This window comes from Schistocerca piceifrons, chromosome 1 (genome assembly GCF_021461385.2).
Source record: "Schistocerca piceifrons isolate TAMUIC-IGC-003096 chromosome 1, iqSchPice1.1, whole genome shotgun sequence".
Classification (NCBI taxonomy): Eukaryota; Metazoa; Arthropoda; class Insecta; order Orthoptera; family Acrididae; genus Schistocerca; species Schistocerca piceifrons.
The window spans coordinates 652,857,466-652,875,599 of record NC_060138.1 but is presented as its reverse complement, the minus strand read 5'-3'; the positions used below and the strand labels follow the sequence as shown (position 1 = coordinate 652,875,599).

At 41.0% G+C, this 18,134-nt stretch overlaps 1 protein-coding gene across 2 annotated transcripts in view; it reads left to right on the top strand.

Annotated features, from left to right (window-relative positions):
- Positions 1–18,134, top strand: part of LOC124805279 (leucine-rich repeat protein soc-2 homolog) — a 107,595-nt gene that overhangs the window by 73,826 nt on the left and 15,635 nt on the right. For both annotated transcript variants that reach the window (XM_047265800.1, XM_047265794.1), the window contains one exon: positions 3,897–4,140. In XM_047265800.1, the coding sequence (XP_047121756.1) occupies positions 3,897–4,140 (244 nt within the window). The remainder of the gene's footprint in view (positions 1–3,896; positions 4,141–18,134) is intronic.

Genomic DNA, 18,134 nt, shown 5'->3' with positions numbered 1-18,134 from the left:
TAACAGATAGCTGAAAAGGAAGATCAATGTTGAGCTACACGAAGAAAGACAGAGAGAAAGCTGTTGATATCAGACAGATAACAAAGGTCGGTGACTGGAACGAGTAAATACCGTTAAATGGCAGTGGGCTGATCATGTCACGAGAAGGATAGATGGTAGGTGGTCAAAACAAGTACCAGATTGGAGGTCAATTTACCAAAAAAGACCAATGGGAAAACCATCAGGAAGATGGGACACAATCAAAGAAGACAGCCGGACTGAACTGGCAACGGAAAGCTCAACATCATAAGAAATGGAAGAATCTGCATATCCTACGTTGCACGCCGACTCATAGAGGCTGCATCACCAAGTGATCGAATTGGCTAATAATGATGGTGAAAATTTAAAAATGCAACAAATCAAGCAGGCGAAAGAGAATGCAAATGTCTAAAAACCGAGATTGACAGAAAGTGCAGATTGACTAACCAGGAATGGGTAGAAGATAAATATAAGGATTTAGAAGCATATTTCACCATGGGAAATGCAGATTCCGTCTACGGGAGAGTTAAAGAGGCGTTTGGAGAAAAAAGAAGCAGCTGTATGAACGTCAAGAGCTCAGATCATAAACCAGTCCTAAGCAAAAAAGGGCGAGCTGAAAGATGGAACGAAAATATAGAGGACCTATACAAGGGAAACATACGTGCAGGCAACATTTCTGTAAGGGAAGGGGAATAGAAGAAAATGAGATGGCCTGACAGAACTACTGAAGTAGTAATTCCAATTCGGAAGACAGAAGGTGCAGCAGTTGTGAATATACCGCAGTATCAGTTTAATATGTCCTGGTAGCAAAGTGCTAACACGAATTTTTCACTGAAGAATGGAAAAACTGGTAGAGGCCGACCTAGGGGAAGATCAGTTTCGATTCTGGAGAAATGTAAGAACACGTTAGGCAATACAGACCACATGATTTCTGTTAGACGACAAGTTAGGGAAAGGCAAACCTACTCTTACAGCATTTCTAGACTTAGAGAAAGCTTTGAAATTGTGTAAGCATCAGGGGGTAAACTACCGGGACCGAAATGCTAATTCCAACTTCTACAGCAACCAGTCGTAAGAGTCTAGGAACATGGAAGGGAAGCAAATGGTTACGAAGGGAGTAAGACAAAGTTGTAATTTATCCCACATGTTATTTACTATCCACATTGAGCAAGCAGTAAAGAAAATCAAGGAAAAATTTGGATTAGGAGTTTAAGTTCAGGGAGAAGCAAGAAGAACTTCTGGGTATGTCGATGACATTATAATTCTGTCAGAGACGACAAAAGGACATAGAAAAGCAATAGAACGGAATTGACAGTCTCGAAAGGAGTATATCCACTGAAGTGGCGACAATCGTGATATTGTCGTATGCACATATGCAGATGGCGGTAGTATCGCGTACACAAGGTATAGAAGAGCAGTGCATTGGCGGAACTGTTATTTGCACTCTGGTGACGCATATGAAAAGGTTTCCCACGTGACTGCGGCCGCACGACGGGATTTAACAGACTTTGAGCGCGGAGTGGTAGTTGGAGCTAGACGTATGGGACATTCCATTTCGAAAAACCGTTAGGGAATTCAGTATTCCGAGAACCACAGTGTCAAGGGAGTGCCGACAATATCACATTTCAGGCATTACCTCTTTCCACTGACAACGCAGTGGCCGACGGCCGTCACCTCACGACTGAGAACAGCAGCGTTTGCTTAGAGTTGTCCCTACTAACAGACAAGGAAAACTGCGTGAAATATCCGCAGAAATCAATGTAGGACGTACGACGAACGTATTCGTTAGGACAGTAGGCTGATGCCGCCCGGTATGGCCGCGCGGTTAGAGGCGCCCTGTCACGAACTGCGCGGCCTCTCCCGCCGGTGGTTCGATTCCTTCCTTGGGCAAGGGTGTGTGTGTTGTCCTTAGGGTAAGTTAGTTTAAGCTAGTTTAAGTGGTGTGTAAATCTAGGAACCGATGACCGCAGCAGTTTGATTCCTTAGGAATTGACGCACTTTTGAACACATTTAAACAGTGCGCTGAAATTTGCAGTTAATGGGCTATAGCAGTAGACTGACAAGAGTGCCTTTGCTAATAACAAGACATAGCCTGCAACGTCTCTCCTGGGCTCGTGACCGTATCGGTTGGACCCTTGACGACTGGGAAACTGTAGCAAAATCGTACAAGTACAGATTTCAGTTGGTAAGAGCTGATGGTAGGGTTCGAGCGTAGCGCAGAACCCACGCACTAAGTCTTGCTCAACAAGCCACATTGCAAGCTGCTGGTGGCTCCATAATGGTGTGGGCTGTGTTTACAAGGAGTGCATTGGGTTCTCTGATACAATCTAGACGGCAATTGACTGGAAATGGTTATGTTCGACTACTTGGAGGTCATTTTCAGCTATTATTGGACTTCATGTTCCCAAACAACGGTGTGCCTTGTCACTGGTCCACAGTTGTTCGCGATTGGTTTGAAGAACATTCCGGACAGTTCGAGCGGATGGTTTGGGCATCCATGTCGCCCGAAATGAATCCTATCGAACATTTGAGGGATATAGTCGACAGGTCAGTTCATGTACGAAATCCTGCACCGGCAATTATTTCGCAATTATGGACGGCTACGAGGCAGCATGGCTCAGTATTTCTGCAGGCCACGTCGCATTGCTGGACTACGCTGTGGAAAAGAACGGCCAACACTACACTAGAAGATATTCCACGACTTTTGTCACCTCAGTGTAAGACGAACGTCAACAAAAGAAAAACAATTATAATGAAACGTAGTCGAGTTAAATCAGATGACGCTCAGGGAATATGATAAGTGTAAGAATATACAGCCTACAGTTGTGGGTTAACTTTATCGTTTACCTAGGTTTCAACGTTAGTAATAACGTCATCTTCAGAACATAAAATATTATTTAAATGTTTGCCTAAAACAGGCCATGTCCTAAGTCAACTTTATAAAACTTGATGCATAACCACAAGGTTTTGTCACTTCTATTAAACAAGCTGTAGCAGATTCACTTTAAGCCCCTTGTATGGGCCTCGTCGTGTGACTCATATGATAAGTAAACGAGACGTTAAAAGTAGTAGATGAGTTTTCCTGTTTGGACAGCAAAGCAACAGATAATGGTCAAAGTAGAGAGCACATAAAATGTAGAGTGGCAACGTTTCTGAAGAAGAGAAATTTGTTATAATCGAGTGTAGACTTGAGTATTAGGAAGACTTTTCTGAAAGTATTCGTATAGAGTGTTGCCATGTATGGAAGTGAAACATGAACGACAAGCAGTTTAGACAAGAATAGAATAGAAGCTTTTGAAATACGGTTCTACAGAAGAGTACTGAAGGTTAGATCGGTAGATAGTGTAACTAATGAGGAGGTACTGAACTGAATTGGGCAGAAAAGAAATCTGAGGGACAACTTGATTAAAATAAGGAACCGGCTATAGGGCACATTCTAAGACATCAAGTGCTAGCAAATTTAATACTAGATGGAGTTGCGGGGGGTAAAAATTGTAGAGGGAGACCATGAGATGAATACAATAAGCTGATTCAGAAGGCTGTGGGTTGTCGCAGTTACTTAGAGTGGAAGAGGCTTCCACAGTATAGAGCAGCACAGCAGCTGCTTCAAAGAAGTCTTTGGAGTGAATACCACAGCAACAACAGCAAGAATAAGAACATGTAGAAGATTATTCAAAAATCCTTTCAAGTATTGTATACCTTTAGTATAATTTATTATCGTTAAATTTCTATGTCAATATATTAGTTAGTCTTACATCTCTATTGTTATAATTAGTATTTCCTAACATTTTGTCTCCATATATGCCACTATTTCAACTGGTTGTCTTTTACTTGTCGAAAAATGTACGTGTTTTTCCAGCTGCAATTTTACTTTGTAGGCCAATAACCTGACGGACCTTCCCGAGGACTTGTTGGCGAGCTGTGGGAGTCTGCGGGTGCTGTGGCTCTCCCACAACCGTCTGAGGTGGCTGCCGAAACGCCTGCTGGCAGCCACGCCCCAGCTGCGCACCGCGCGCCTCGACCACAACCTCATAGAGGACATCGCTGGCGACACATTTGACAACAACCCGCAACTCGACCTCCTTGATCTGTCCAGTAACAGCCTCACGTCGTTGCCGCCAGGTAAGACAGAAAATGCGTATGCTATTTTGTAATAAGTAAGTCGTTCAATCTAGCTTCTCATTAACAATTGTCCCTCGTTATTAACGTCATAAAATGACATTCTATCTGCAGAATTTATGATCAGGTGTATTATATTTTTCTCGTATTCTGTCCCAGCAAAAGAACAAGAACGTTTCAAAAGGCAACCTATTTCAGTCAGACAATGGGCATTTTCCTAAATTAATTTCAAGTACTGAAAATAGTGAGATTAGGAGCAAACATTTCTTTGTCATGGTTTCAACAAACAGCGTGCGTGGAAGTCATTGTTTACAACAGAACGAGAGAATAGTTAATAAGATACGACGAATGATGTGGCGCAATTTAAGAGATTGTACTTGTTCAGCAGTTCATGTCTTCAGATATAACCTTTGCTTGATTTTTCTAAATCGGTTTAGACAGACAATTGTATGATTTTTAAAGGGTATGGCTGATTTCTTCCCCTCATTCTTCCCCAGCCGGCCTGTGTGGCCGAGCGGTTCTAAGTGCTTCAGTCTGGAACCGCGCGACCGCTACTGTCGCAGGTTCGAATCCTGCCTCGGGCATGGCTGTGTGTGATGTCCTTAGGTTAGATAGGTTTAAGTAGTTCTAAGTTATAGGGGACTGAAGTCCTCAGATGTTAAGTCCCATTGTGCTCAAAGCCATTTGAACCATTCTTCCCCAATCTCAGCTTGTACTCCATCATCGATGACGTCATGGTAATTCTCCCTTTAGTTACTAACACCCCAATGTCGACTTTCAGTATTATGGTGTTGGTAATTTATTCATCCGAAATTAAAAGTGAAAACCATATGGCCGGCCGTTGTGACCGAGCGGTTCTAGGCGCTCCAGTCTGGAACCGCGCGACCGCTACGGTCGCAGGTTCGAATCCTGCCTCGGTCATGCATGTGTGTGATGTCCTTAGGTTAGTTAGGTTTAAGTAGTTCTAAGTTCAAGGGGACTGATGACCTCAGATGTTAAGTCCCATAGTGCTCAGAGCCATTTGAACCATTTTGAAAACCATATGCTAGCTGGTATATCAAAATATAGCTCCTAGTTACAGGGGGTGGACGGTGATTCAGCTAGCGCTACCGATCTCGTTTTATGCGACCCGTTCGCAGAACATCAGTCCTTTAAATCATTTAGCGATTCCTGCCTAACATGTATCTGTGTTAATAAGGCGCCCCGAGTGACTGGATGTAACAAAGAGCGAAATAAATGTTCAAAAGGAGGTAACAGTGAAATAAATAACGCATTAAACACTGAGTTGATGGAGTGGTTCTGTATTTGTAATACTAGCATGTTCCCAGCAGCATGTGATTAGGCATTGCAGGTTGTATAGATCGGGGTCGGTAGGGGCAGTTGAATCAACCTGCATATCAGGAACGAGACAGATACAAACTGTAAAACCGTTTCCCAGTACTTCGAAAATTTATCTCTGAGACAAATGTGTATAAAACATAAATGCATATTTTTCTTCAGCAGCTTACCCTGATAATCTGCTTCCATAGCTGAGGGGTCAGAATTGCCATGAAGTGGCGTCGTATTCAAGTCCAGCGGAAAACGAAATCGCTAAGCCCAGAGCACTCAGGGTGGCTTGCAGGATGTCGTCTTCTCTGGAGCACCTGTGATGTGTGGTCTATTGATGTCTTCACAGTAATTAATTGCACCTGCTTGGTGCCTGGTGACTCACCTTTCCTCGTAACTCGTTCAGCGTACTTGCTATACCAGATGTGGTTGTTAGGCTACTGTAATCCACCCTATTACGGTCTTCATGTTTCCAAAGTTTGTTGACTCATTCAGTATCTTTTTTCAACTCTGTAAATAGTGACAAGGTGTGCACTGCATCCTTCTACATGCACTAGAAGTTCCCAGAATATCTCATTCTACGACAGTACTTCCTTTTAAAGCCCTTTGAATAAGGATATGCCAGCCACACAACCTACGTATGTCACTCTACTATTATTAGTTGTTGGGTCCGTTTGAAATGAAAATGAGATAATATTTATTCCTACGGTCCTATAACATGGAGAGAAAGAATTCTGTGCCTCATGAGTATACTGGTGTAGACTTTAAAGAAATGGATACATTCGGATGGGGGAAGGGGGGAGGGGGTGAGGAGACGCAGGTTGTCAAAGCCGCATCCACTTGCCACTTATTCTGAGATGGTTTGTGTAGGAAGGCGAAACTTTTCATACGAAGCCCCGCGTTACGACACCGGGAACGCTCCAGAGGGCTGACCTATTTTCTGATGGGCCGAAAACAACATGTCACGTACTTACAATAAATCGGAAGCGAATAAAAGTAATGAGACTTCAGGGAAAAATACAGTCCAGAGTACATTTCGCTGAAATACCTTCTGTCTAAGGACGTGGCTACACTGAGAGGCTACAACTGATTCAGCAGGAAATATCAGTTGTCAGCGAGCTCCTGCACCATGAGTCAGCTTGGCCGATCGTCGACAAGATTGCGGACAGAAAGGGAAGGGAGCAATATAATCATCTGAACCAACACGTTTTCGCTGAGCTACTGGAAGATCAACGCTGCTGAAGTGCTGGTCTGCTGACCTAAGAAATCCGAAAGACCGTGTTTATGTGATCGTCTTGAGCCGACAGTCGACCTTTAACATTGCAACACGCCCTAGGTCCAGGGAAAGAGACAAGGGAGCAGAGAAGGAAATTTATGAATAAAGACTACCGTCTAAAGTGAAATGAAAGAACACGTAGAAGTCACTCGAAACGTCCTCTGCAATGCAGATGGAGCCGACAACGAACGTACAAACTGAAGTGCCACTGACTGACACTGTGAATAATCTCTGACACAAAAACAAGTTTTCTGTGGTTATACATAAAAAATAATAATGGTGAAGGCAGGCATATGTAAATGTGACAATACTAACACTCATAGCGCTGGTAGAAGTAATAGAAATAGTAACATTAATAATAATTTCTCCTACATTTTTAAATATAAAGTGGTTATTGTTTATCTACAATGAAAGTTAAGATATAATTGGAGGTATAGAACAAGATTTATCGTGGAATATCAGGTAATTAGCTATAATTTATAGTAGATAAATAAATATAGATTACCTGAATACAAATGTTAAAACAAATTGCATTAAAGAGAAATCATATACAAAGGAAACTTTACAGTACCAAAGACACTACTTCGAGTCAATATGAGAGATTGCGGCAATGTTTGTACCGCCTCCACGTGATCACATCCTCATGTGAACGTGCAAGTGAGGAGGATGTTAACTATATGCTGTCCGGCTGCGACAGAAGATTTCAAGAAACTACGAAAGTGACGCTGCGTCTGATATCCTCTGGCAGGAAACATAACTGTGTATAAATTTCTATACGATTTTATAGAGACAGACAAATAAGAATATGAGAAAAGCGATTTTTTACCTTATAATAGAATAATGAGAAGGTTTGATTCGTGTTAGCAAACCTTCTTTTATATTAATGAACGTATTTTAATTTTCTTACAAGGAACCCCTTGAGTGCGATCCCAAAAGGCCAATGATAGTTACGGCATTCGGTGCCCCACATGTAGTCTACCAAGCAACCACAATACTGGCTGCTAATGGCAACAGGGGGCGGGACTCGAGGTACTCAATGGTCAGCGCAGCATGCGGCTACAGAGTGCAGCTGAACCGCTTAGTAGACGAGTAACTCACAACAGCGCTACTGCGCTAGTGGTGTTGATACAAAGCAGAGCGTGGCAACGATAAAGAAAACAAACATTGCATTATATCTGGAATAACAGTTGCCGAGGTTGAATTTTCCTCAGAAAGGAACAAGCAGAATTTCACGGAATGAGAAAGAAGTGACGGATGAGTCAGTGGAATGTGTGGTGACGTATACGGTTGACTGTGCGGACAGTGCACATGATGAGCACAATGATGACGGTACGTGCTTAATAAGTGAAAGTGATACTGGCACTGGTGTCGAGCCATGTAGTTCATCATCCTTGTCGGACAGGGAGGCACAAATCTCATCTCCAGTGAAAAGTTGTAATGGACAATCGTTGTGTAAGGAGCGGATACTAAACTTACATGGGAGATCATCCGCAGAATAGTAAAAAACAATTATGAATAGATTAAGAATAAGTTCACAGAAACATGACCGTGAAGTACATAAGAAAAACTACCGATGTTCTAGAGACGAAAAGGCGCACTTGTTACCAAAATGGCGCTTGCGCGTTTCAAGGATCCTCGATACAATTTATAGGGTGTGCATGATCGTGACTAACTACGCTATGCACATCAAATTGTACGCGACACAACTTATAGTGACTTACAAGGAAGCTGTGGATGGCTCCATAATTTCAAACAGTGCTACAGTATTGGAAGACGTAAAGTAACGAAATTCCAAACAAAGCATCAACTTGGCGATATACATCAAACTGCGTAACCTGACAGAAAATCTGTAGATAAGATAAAAAAACGTATCCAATAGTACGGTAAAGAATTTGTTTTCAGCTCCGATCAATCAGGGAAGAGGAAATGCATATGAAAAGAACACAGGAAATTGAAGGTACCAAGACAGTTGTTTCAAGATAAAATGCCTTAACGCATTCGTAAACAATTCTACCGACTGTTCATCTGAATGGCAAATTGCTTGGAAAGTTATTTGTTGTGTTCGAGAAAATTAGTCTCTGTACCTAACCAGAAGATACGAGGTTCCTTTCGCTTCCGAAAATGGGAGAATAGTCGATGGCGGTTACGGAACGCAGTCACATTTGCCGTCTTATAAAGACTACCCCACCGATGTAGTCTTGACGCCAGCAGTTCAGCTTTACATTTCAGCAATTCCTGATCCCTGACTAGGTCCTTAAGTTCACATTGTATTATTTTGTGAATCTCTATCACTCATCGTTACACATGAAAACAGGATTTTTTGAAGAACTGGGTTTTGAAGGTGATGATGCAGCACTAGTTTCACTACAGCCCTCGTCACTATCATATTCCCCTGGGACAGGAAGTCCGTCTTCGTAAGGCAGCGGTCTCATGGGTGACGGTATGCAAGGATATGTCATGGAACACTTTTTCTTCGTGGAAATAACATACGTTAATGAAGTTATCATACAGAAGTAACTGTCATTCACATGGTTTGACAGTTGTCGCCTGATCATGATTATATCAAAGCCCATGGAATATTCAACCACGAATGAAGATTCAATATACCGGATATGCAACATACATGAGGAGCATAGGACTTGTTCTGGTCTCCGATTTCACAGCCAAAGTACATTCTGTACGCCTTCCTAACGCTGTATATGGCGTTACTGGTCAACTTTGCTATTGCAGTGGAGCCTGTCCGCAAAATGTAGCAAAAATTGGGCAGCACTATTTACGCATTTGCGAGGAATTACGGTGTCCACATACAATGTCCACATGAACTAACTACGCTCCAGTGATTCATTCCTCCAGGACACGAAAAGATCACAGCTTGTAACACACTGAAACTACTCTTGAACGAAACGTGCTTCGCTCCTCCCTTTCTAATCTCCTTCCCATTGCTACTACGAGCCTGGTCTAAGAATAGTGACAAAATACACACAGCTATTGTTGTCATAAACTTCATGACTCTGTCTACAATTAGCGAGATTCGAAGCCTACATGAGAAGGGACTGACAATGAATGCTAACACAATAAGATTATAGTTGAATGTACCCCCCCCTCTGTAACTTGGAAACGAAAGCTAATTCGTGTTTTTGTCGTTTTCGTTATCAGCGTGATCGTTACAGACAACAAATATTGATTTCATCTCCCTTACAGTTTCACTGTCGGCTAGTGTTATTAATAGAAAAACGATGTGTGACGTAACAGCTCTATGCCCATCATGTAACAACAGGTCTTACGGACCTGACGCAATCAGACATAGCACAGGGCACCAAATTTTCTTACATCCTTTATTTATAGTAGTATTCTGTAGCAATCAAAACAGAATCAAATTTGGTCCTATTTTCAGAGTATGCAAGCGTAAATGTAAGGAAAGCAGTAATATTAATCTTACTCAAATGGCACCTAGTCAATACATCACCCAATAGCCAAATGGAAACTTGTTAAATTTAAAGTTTAGTATTGCCCACGGAAATCCAGTACCGACAAATATAATTTGTCCACAAAATGAAATTCAAAAAATGATTGTTTCTGAGACTAGAGATAGATGTCAACCAGAATCGGAAATCCCATCTTGGACTAAACTGAACTCTTTGGTACAATTAATTGTGTAGTACTTGTGATCACATCTGTAGGAGAATAGATAATCATGAAACTTGTTTGTTTTTCATCTTCCCAGTCGTTAATGCTGCTCCGCAATTGATTTTTGTAAGTCTCGATTTAAAGGGATAACTCAAGATACAGTAGTGCTAGGAGAGAATTATATCTGATATTGGCCCGAAATTTCATGATGAGACATCTGCAAAAAAGATCAGTAGGTTAATTACTGTTTCACAGTATATATATATATATATATATATATATATATATATATATATGTATATATATATATATATATATCTAGTCCTTAATATTCTTTGTGATTTTCACTGTTTATTTTCCTTTCAAAAAGTATTTTCCTCAGTGACATAACATTAGTAGGGATTAAAAAAATAACCTCACAAGGACGAAACATTAGAACATTAGATACACTGATAAAAATGTATTCAGCCACCTAAAAGTGCATTTTAAGTGTGTTGTACTTAACATAACGTAGTTCAGTAGTTAACTGCTATAGAATATATGTTTAATATGGTGAAGTTTGATAATTAAAGGAGAGTATTTGGAAAAAAATCTATTTGTTATTTCACTATTCCCTTATTAAATTACTGCAACTTTTGGAAGGCACTGTTGACATGACATTCACGTTGTTAATGGTGAAATCTCGGCCTTGGTCCCTTATCAGTTATAATCAATTTACAACATGAATACGAAAGATTCACATACACTGTAACCTGTGTACAGTCACTTACAACTGTTACACAGTTAATGAAAATCTACGTTGATCTTTGAAAGAGTGTCTAACATTTGCCATGGGTTTAATTAAAACTGACAGAATAGAGTTGATAGTGAAAGTGTATATCTTTTGAGGAAGATTAGGATCAATCAGTTGAGACAATAAAAACTGAAAAATAGTTTTCCGTACATTCAGCTGCAGATCCATACCAATAGATCTTTAATCTGAAGAAATTGAAGTTAATTAAAGGATTTTGTGACCTTGGTCACTTCCTCCAAGCCACTGATAAGAATATTTACAGGGAATCGTAAAATGATTGACTTCAGTTGTAATGTAATAAATTCTTATAATTAAAATATAACAGTTGTTTGTTGATTTAAACTGGTCTATCATGCTTCAGTTAGATTAACTGTAGATCTGTGATTTCTTTTCACATATGCAGAGTCCCCGATGTGGAATATAAAAATCGTGTTTGGTGAAATATCGAGAAATCTACACTATTAGGGCCACGCTTCATATTTGCTGCAGTAATTTTGAACGGTAAATATTCACGAGACAGCGAGTTATTTTCTCTTTCTCGTTGTTTTTAATTCGTATAAAATTTTCGTATCACGTGGATTCATCATCAAATTTTTCACACTCTTATATAAGAGACCGGTAATTCTCATGTATGTGTAAAACCCAAATGGCGTTGCCTCTTAACAGAACACAATAAATGTGATAGACATATGCGGCATATTTCAGCCTAGAAGTTGGGCTCATGGTATAAATTGGGGCGTGATATATCAGCACAGAAATGACACGTTTAATGGAAGATGCGTTGTTAACAATGGAAAATCCTTCGAATTCTTGTATCGAGTAACGATAAAAATAGATTTTAATTGCGTATTTCATATTTTATATCAAGCCTGTTACTTTCAATATTGGACGGGAAATTCAGTTGCTCGGCCGTTAAAATAGTATAGGTGAACCAGCGGGGAGTGGCGGAATAGTGAAGTACAAACATAAAAGTCAAGCCTCTCTAGACACGGTTAAAATGTGCGAGAGAATATCAGCTTTTACTGCCGCACAGTTGACGATTTTTATGTTAACTGTGCAGAGAGGCAGAGATTAAAGGTAAATTGAAATTCAGGTCAGGTGTACGTCAGATTAATCTCGGCAAATGGAACTGTTCAGTAGTGTGTCACGGGCGCACGACGACGGCCTTTCATCTGAATGCTTATTTATGAATCATTTACGCATTGTCAGCCATGGGTATGGCTGTGCGTTTGTATACGAACAAGGTTCACTTCTATACATGCGTACAGGCTGCTACTGATGTCAAAGCTATATTGTTTAATAGCGCGTCACTGAAGCAAGCAACGACTTACGAGCTGCTTTCTGGGAGTTTATATCATATCTATAAACAACCAAATTACTCAAATAATTCTACTCTTTTTCTACTTAGCATTTACCAGATACCATTCTAGCATTTTTTCGGATATAAACCTAATGACAACTGGAACTTATGGACCACGCTTTCCAAATGTATATACTTCAAACTTTTGGCCAGAAAAGATAAGATTATTTTTTAATTGTCGGTTTCTACAGCACATTCTCTTGCATACAGCAAGATCATTAACTCATTTACGTCTAAAGAGACACATAAGCATATTTTTACAGAGGAGAAATGCAAAACTGCAAAGTAAAAGACTAAGAAATCTTACACGGTGATAAAACTGCTACTGCAAGTAGAGCATAATTTTAGCAACCTAATTTCATCTGTAGGACCACTGTCAGTAAATGTGGTTCCAAGCCGGTATTTACGACCATTAAGAAATGAGGAATATGTCTGAGACAGTTGGAGGCACATTACCGTAACGCAGTCAAAAGTAGCAGATATGTTTTAAAAATGTGTTCTATTTACTTTACCTTTCTAGTACTTTCGTGCCCAGGAGGTTTTTTCCCCATTAATGGCGAAGGAATATTAGAACGTGCAAGAGACCATTCGGCATCAGACCACGCTGACAAAACAAGTGTTAACAAGTAATGGGAAGAAATAAGGACCTCTGTAACTGAAGTAGCCGAAGAAATTCTAGGAGAGAAAGACCTAACAACGAAGAAGAAATGGTTTAATGAGACATGTGAACAAACTGTGAAGGCCAGGAAGAGAGCAAGGGCGGTGCACATGCTGCATAGACAATGTGCTGTGCAAAAGGAAGCACTAAAGACCGTAAGAAGAGAAACAAATAGGAATATGATAACGGAAAAAAGAAAATTCTTGAACAATATTATGAAATCGAAAAGGGAAATACAAAATCAGACAGCAGGAAAATGTTTCAGATGATGAAACATGTGAGGAATGGTCACAGAAACGAAGCTTTAGTTATTAATGATAAGGATGGAAATGTGCTAACAGACAAGAAAATAGTTCTGAGTAGGTGGAGAGAATATTTTGAAGAGCTATTAAATACGGAAGATCTAGAGAATGTCTTTCTAAATGAGAAAGAGGGTGATGGAGAAGATGTAGAAAGAGCAATGAGGAAACTAAAGAATAATAAGGCACCAAGAGATAATAACCAGAGATTTTGAAGGCAGGAGGAAAAACACTTCAGAAAGAGCTACAAAATCTCATAAAAGAAATATGGGAAAAAGGGGAAATCCAAAGAGTGGAATCAGCCGTTATTAACCCACTGTATAAAAAGAACAGTAATAGAAATTGTAACAACTACAGAGGCATGTCGCTCCTAAGTGTTCCTTATCAAATTCAGTCTTTAATAATACTTGAAAAACATAACCAATTTGGAAAAGATATTGTAGGAGAGTGCCAGGCAGTGTTCCAGGAAGGACGATCGACCATCGGTTCAATTTTCACCATGAGGAAAATCTGGGAAAAATTCTGGGAATTCAACCATTGGTTTCTGGTGACATTCGTGGACTTCTCAAAGGCTTATGGCAGTATCCACAGACTAAGTATGTACACCATCCTGAGAGAGCTTGGTATACCAATGAAGTTAATGAATATGGTCATGGTGTGCACAGTGGAGACAATAGCCAAAGTCGAATACGAAGGGGAGATGTCCGAGGAATTCCATATCAGAAGGAGTGTAAGATAAGGTGATGTTATTTCACCACTGTTATTTAATCTGGTCCTAGAGAAAGCAATCCGAAAAGTGAAAAGAGAAAACAAAAGGGGGCCGCTAAATGGTAGGACAGGCTTTATGGATTATGCAGACGACACCGCAGTCCTAGCAGCATCACAGGAAGAGAGGGTAGAAACTGTAGAGCACCTATCGCAAAATGCAGGTAAGATCGGGTTACGGATTAATGCGGAAAAGACCGAGGTAATAGAGGTATCAAGAGAAGCCCCTAATGACATCCCATTACAGGTACGGATACGGACATTTGCTAAAGTTGAAAATCTTAAATACCTTGGTATATGGTTCAACAGGCAAAATAATTTAAAACAGGAAATAAACCAACGTATAGTGAACGGGCCTAAAACTTATTTCAGTCTAAAGCAGGTAATGTCATCCAAGAATTTGTCAACTACGACGAAACTTAAAGCTTACAATGCCGTGATAGTGCCAGTATTGTTGTATGGGACAGAAACTCTAAGCACAACAAAGAAAGATGAAGAAAAATTGTTGATCTTCGAAAGAAAAATTATGAGAAGGATCTTTGGACCTGTCCAGAAAGGGAGCTCGTGGAGACGTGGAAAAAAACAAGAATTGTATGAGCTAATGAGGCAACCGAACATGGTTCAAAAACTGAAAGCGCTGAGAATAATCTAAGCAGGCCACATTGCTAGGAGACCAGACACCTTTCGGGCAAAAGCCGTACTTAAGGGAAGACCTGATGGTAACCGTCCAACCGGAAGACCCAGGAAGCGATGGCAGGACGAGCTCCAAAAAGACCTTTGCCAGCTAGGAGTCCGTGACGACTGGATCCAAAGTGAACAAGATCGCCATCTGTGGAGGAGCATTGTGAGGTCGGCGCACCATCTACAGGGTCCTTGACCGCCGATTTGATGATGATGATGATGATGATGATGGTGATGATGAATAGACAATTTCAAAGACATTCGTGAGAAACATTTACTGGATCACGAATAAAGAACAATCTGTGACACCTTGACCAAAGCTGGTTTCCGTGAGTTTGAAATGAATTAAGTCAAATAATTCTCAGAATTTACATAACTGGGTACCATCAAAGCTTTGTAGGATACAAAATTTACAGAGAAAAAGTTTCGGGATATTATGCCATTAAGAAAACATGTCATCATATCTGTAGTTCCTGAGACTAGAACCTTTCAGGAGGTAGCTATTAAATTAATTTGATATTCTCACAGTTCCATGTACACTGAAGCGCCAAAGAAACTGGTTGGGCATGCGTATTCAAATACAGAGATACGTAGACAGGCAGAAGACGGCGCTGCGGTCGGCAACGCCTATACAAAGACAGTTGTCTGGAGCAGTTGTTAGATCGGTTACTGCTGCTGCAATGGTAGGTTATCACATTTTAAGTGTGTTTGAACGTGGTGTTGTAGTCGGCGCACGAGTGATGGGACACAGCATCTCCGAGGCAGCGACAGAATGGGGGTTTTCCCATACAAGCGTGTCACTACTACGCCGTGAAAATCAGGAATCCGGTAAAACATCAAATCTCCGACAACGCTGCATCCGGAAAGATATCCTGCAAGAACGGGACCAACGACGACTGAAGAGAATTGTTCAGCGTGACAGAAATGCGACCCTTCCGCAAATTGCTGCAGATTTCAATGCTGGGCCATCAACGAGAGTCAGCGTGCGAACGATTCAACGATACGTCATCGATACGGGCTTTCGGAGTTGAAGGCCCACTCGTGTGCCCTTGATGACTGCATGACACAAAACTCTACGCTCTGCCTGGGCTCACTAACACCGACATTGGACTGTTGATGACTGGAAACATGTTGCCTGGTCGGACGAATCTATTTTCAGATTGTATCAAGCGGATGGATGTGTATGGATATGAACACAAGCTTATGAGTCCATAGAGCCTGCATGTCAGCAGGGGACTGTTCAAGCTGGTGGAGGCTATGTAATGGTGTGGGGCGTGTCCAGTTGGAGTGATATGGGACCCCCGGTACGTCTAGATACGACTCTGACAGGTGACACGGACTTAAGCATCCTGTCTGATCACCTGCATCCATTCCTGTCCGTTGTGCATTCCGACGGATTCGGGCAACTCCAGCAGGGCAATGCGACACCCCACACGTTCAGAGTGGCTCCAGGAATACTCTTCTGAGTTTAACCATTTCCGCTGGCCACCAAATTCTCCAGAAATGAACATTATTGAGCATATTTGGGATGCCTTGCAACGTGCTGTTCAGAAGAGATCTCCATCCCCTCGTACTCTTACCGATTTATGGACAGCGCTGCGGGATTCATGGTGTCAGTTCCCTCCAGCGCTACATCAGACATTAGTCGAATCCATGACACGTCGTGTTTCCACACTTCTGCGTGCTCACGGGGGCCCTACACGATGTTAGGGAGGTGTACCAGTTCCTTTGATTCTAATATTTGGCTTATAATACATTGCGCAAATGAGAAATTACAAGGTTCGAAACCTAGACAGTAGTGCAGAGGTAAGTGACTAATAACTTTCAGGTTACGCTAGTTCGGTTGTTACGGAAAGTACTGCAATGTAATTTCAATATTTTCAATTACATAAATGCAACATTAATGTTATTTAGAAGCTAGGCAGTTCTACCCCTTGCGTTAGCATTTATAAAGATACAACATTCAACAGACAATAAGAACGTGCACATCGTCATTTAGTGAACAAATACGAGCATATCGAGAATCGAACAGGATTTGTGATTGGATTTAGGACTTCCATGCAGACAGAACTCAACAACTTGTTCTAAACGTCTTAATCGACAGATGTTAAGGCAATTTCAATAGTATCCTGAACGAATGGAGTAGGTCCATTACTGCTAACAAAATATATAAGTGAACTAGTGGATAACGTTGAAAGCTTCGTCAGGCGTTACGTGAACGTTGCAGTTTGCTACACATAGGTTGCAAGGGAGGAATAGAGCGGAGTAGTTCAGGAGTGTTCGCGGGAAATCGATGACTGGTTGCAGGGACGGTTACTTGTCCAAAATAAATGTAATATGTTCCTGACGAATAGACGAAGAGATCTGTTAAAACTATTGGATTACGATAATCGATAAATCACTGGAAACAATAACAACATTAATCTACAAGTAACTGCTCGGAATGACGTAAAGTGGAATTACCACATACAGGAACTACAGGAAAATTTATAGGTTGCAGATTGAGAGTCACTGGAAGAATCTTGAGGAAATGAAATTCGTATATGAAAGACGTAGCTCGCCCAGGAGGTCTGGGACCATGATGTATACTTGAGGAGACTTATGACAGTCCTGAACTGGTCGCTACAATAACTGCTCACTTGTTGTTCTAAAATTCTTATTTATTGGTGCGTCTCGGGCACAGCCCTTCTCAGGGTATCAAAGACAAATATTCACTCAGATTATGGAGCCACATGTACCCTGCGTTCTGATGCTGACGGCAGATACACGTGACTCTGTTCTCAGTGTGAAGACTTTTCCATGTTCTGATGATGGGCTGTGTGCGAAACACGTTAATACAAAAGAATTTTTGAACAGGAAGTAACTATTTATTCAAGCGAACTATTCGTCACCGGCATAAGTCTCCTCAGGAAGTAGTTCTGTCGAGCGACTGTTGAATTTTGTTGTTGAGCCTGTGAGCCTTACCGAGTGGTATTAATAGTATAGAGAAGATTCGAGCGGCACGTTTCGTCACGGGTCGGTTAGTAGCCGCGAGAGCATAATGGAACCGTAACGAACTTCCGTGGCAGGTATTTTAATTCTGATACGGAAATGTATCATATTTGTCTAATGTCTTTCACGTTATTTCTCTTAAATTATTATTATTTGCAAAACGAAGAAAACTGTTTGTTGGAAACATCACACAGAGATGATCTGCTTGTCCTTTGACTTCA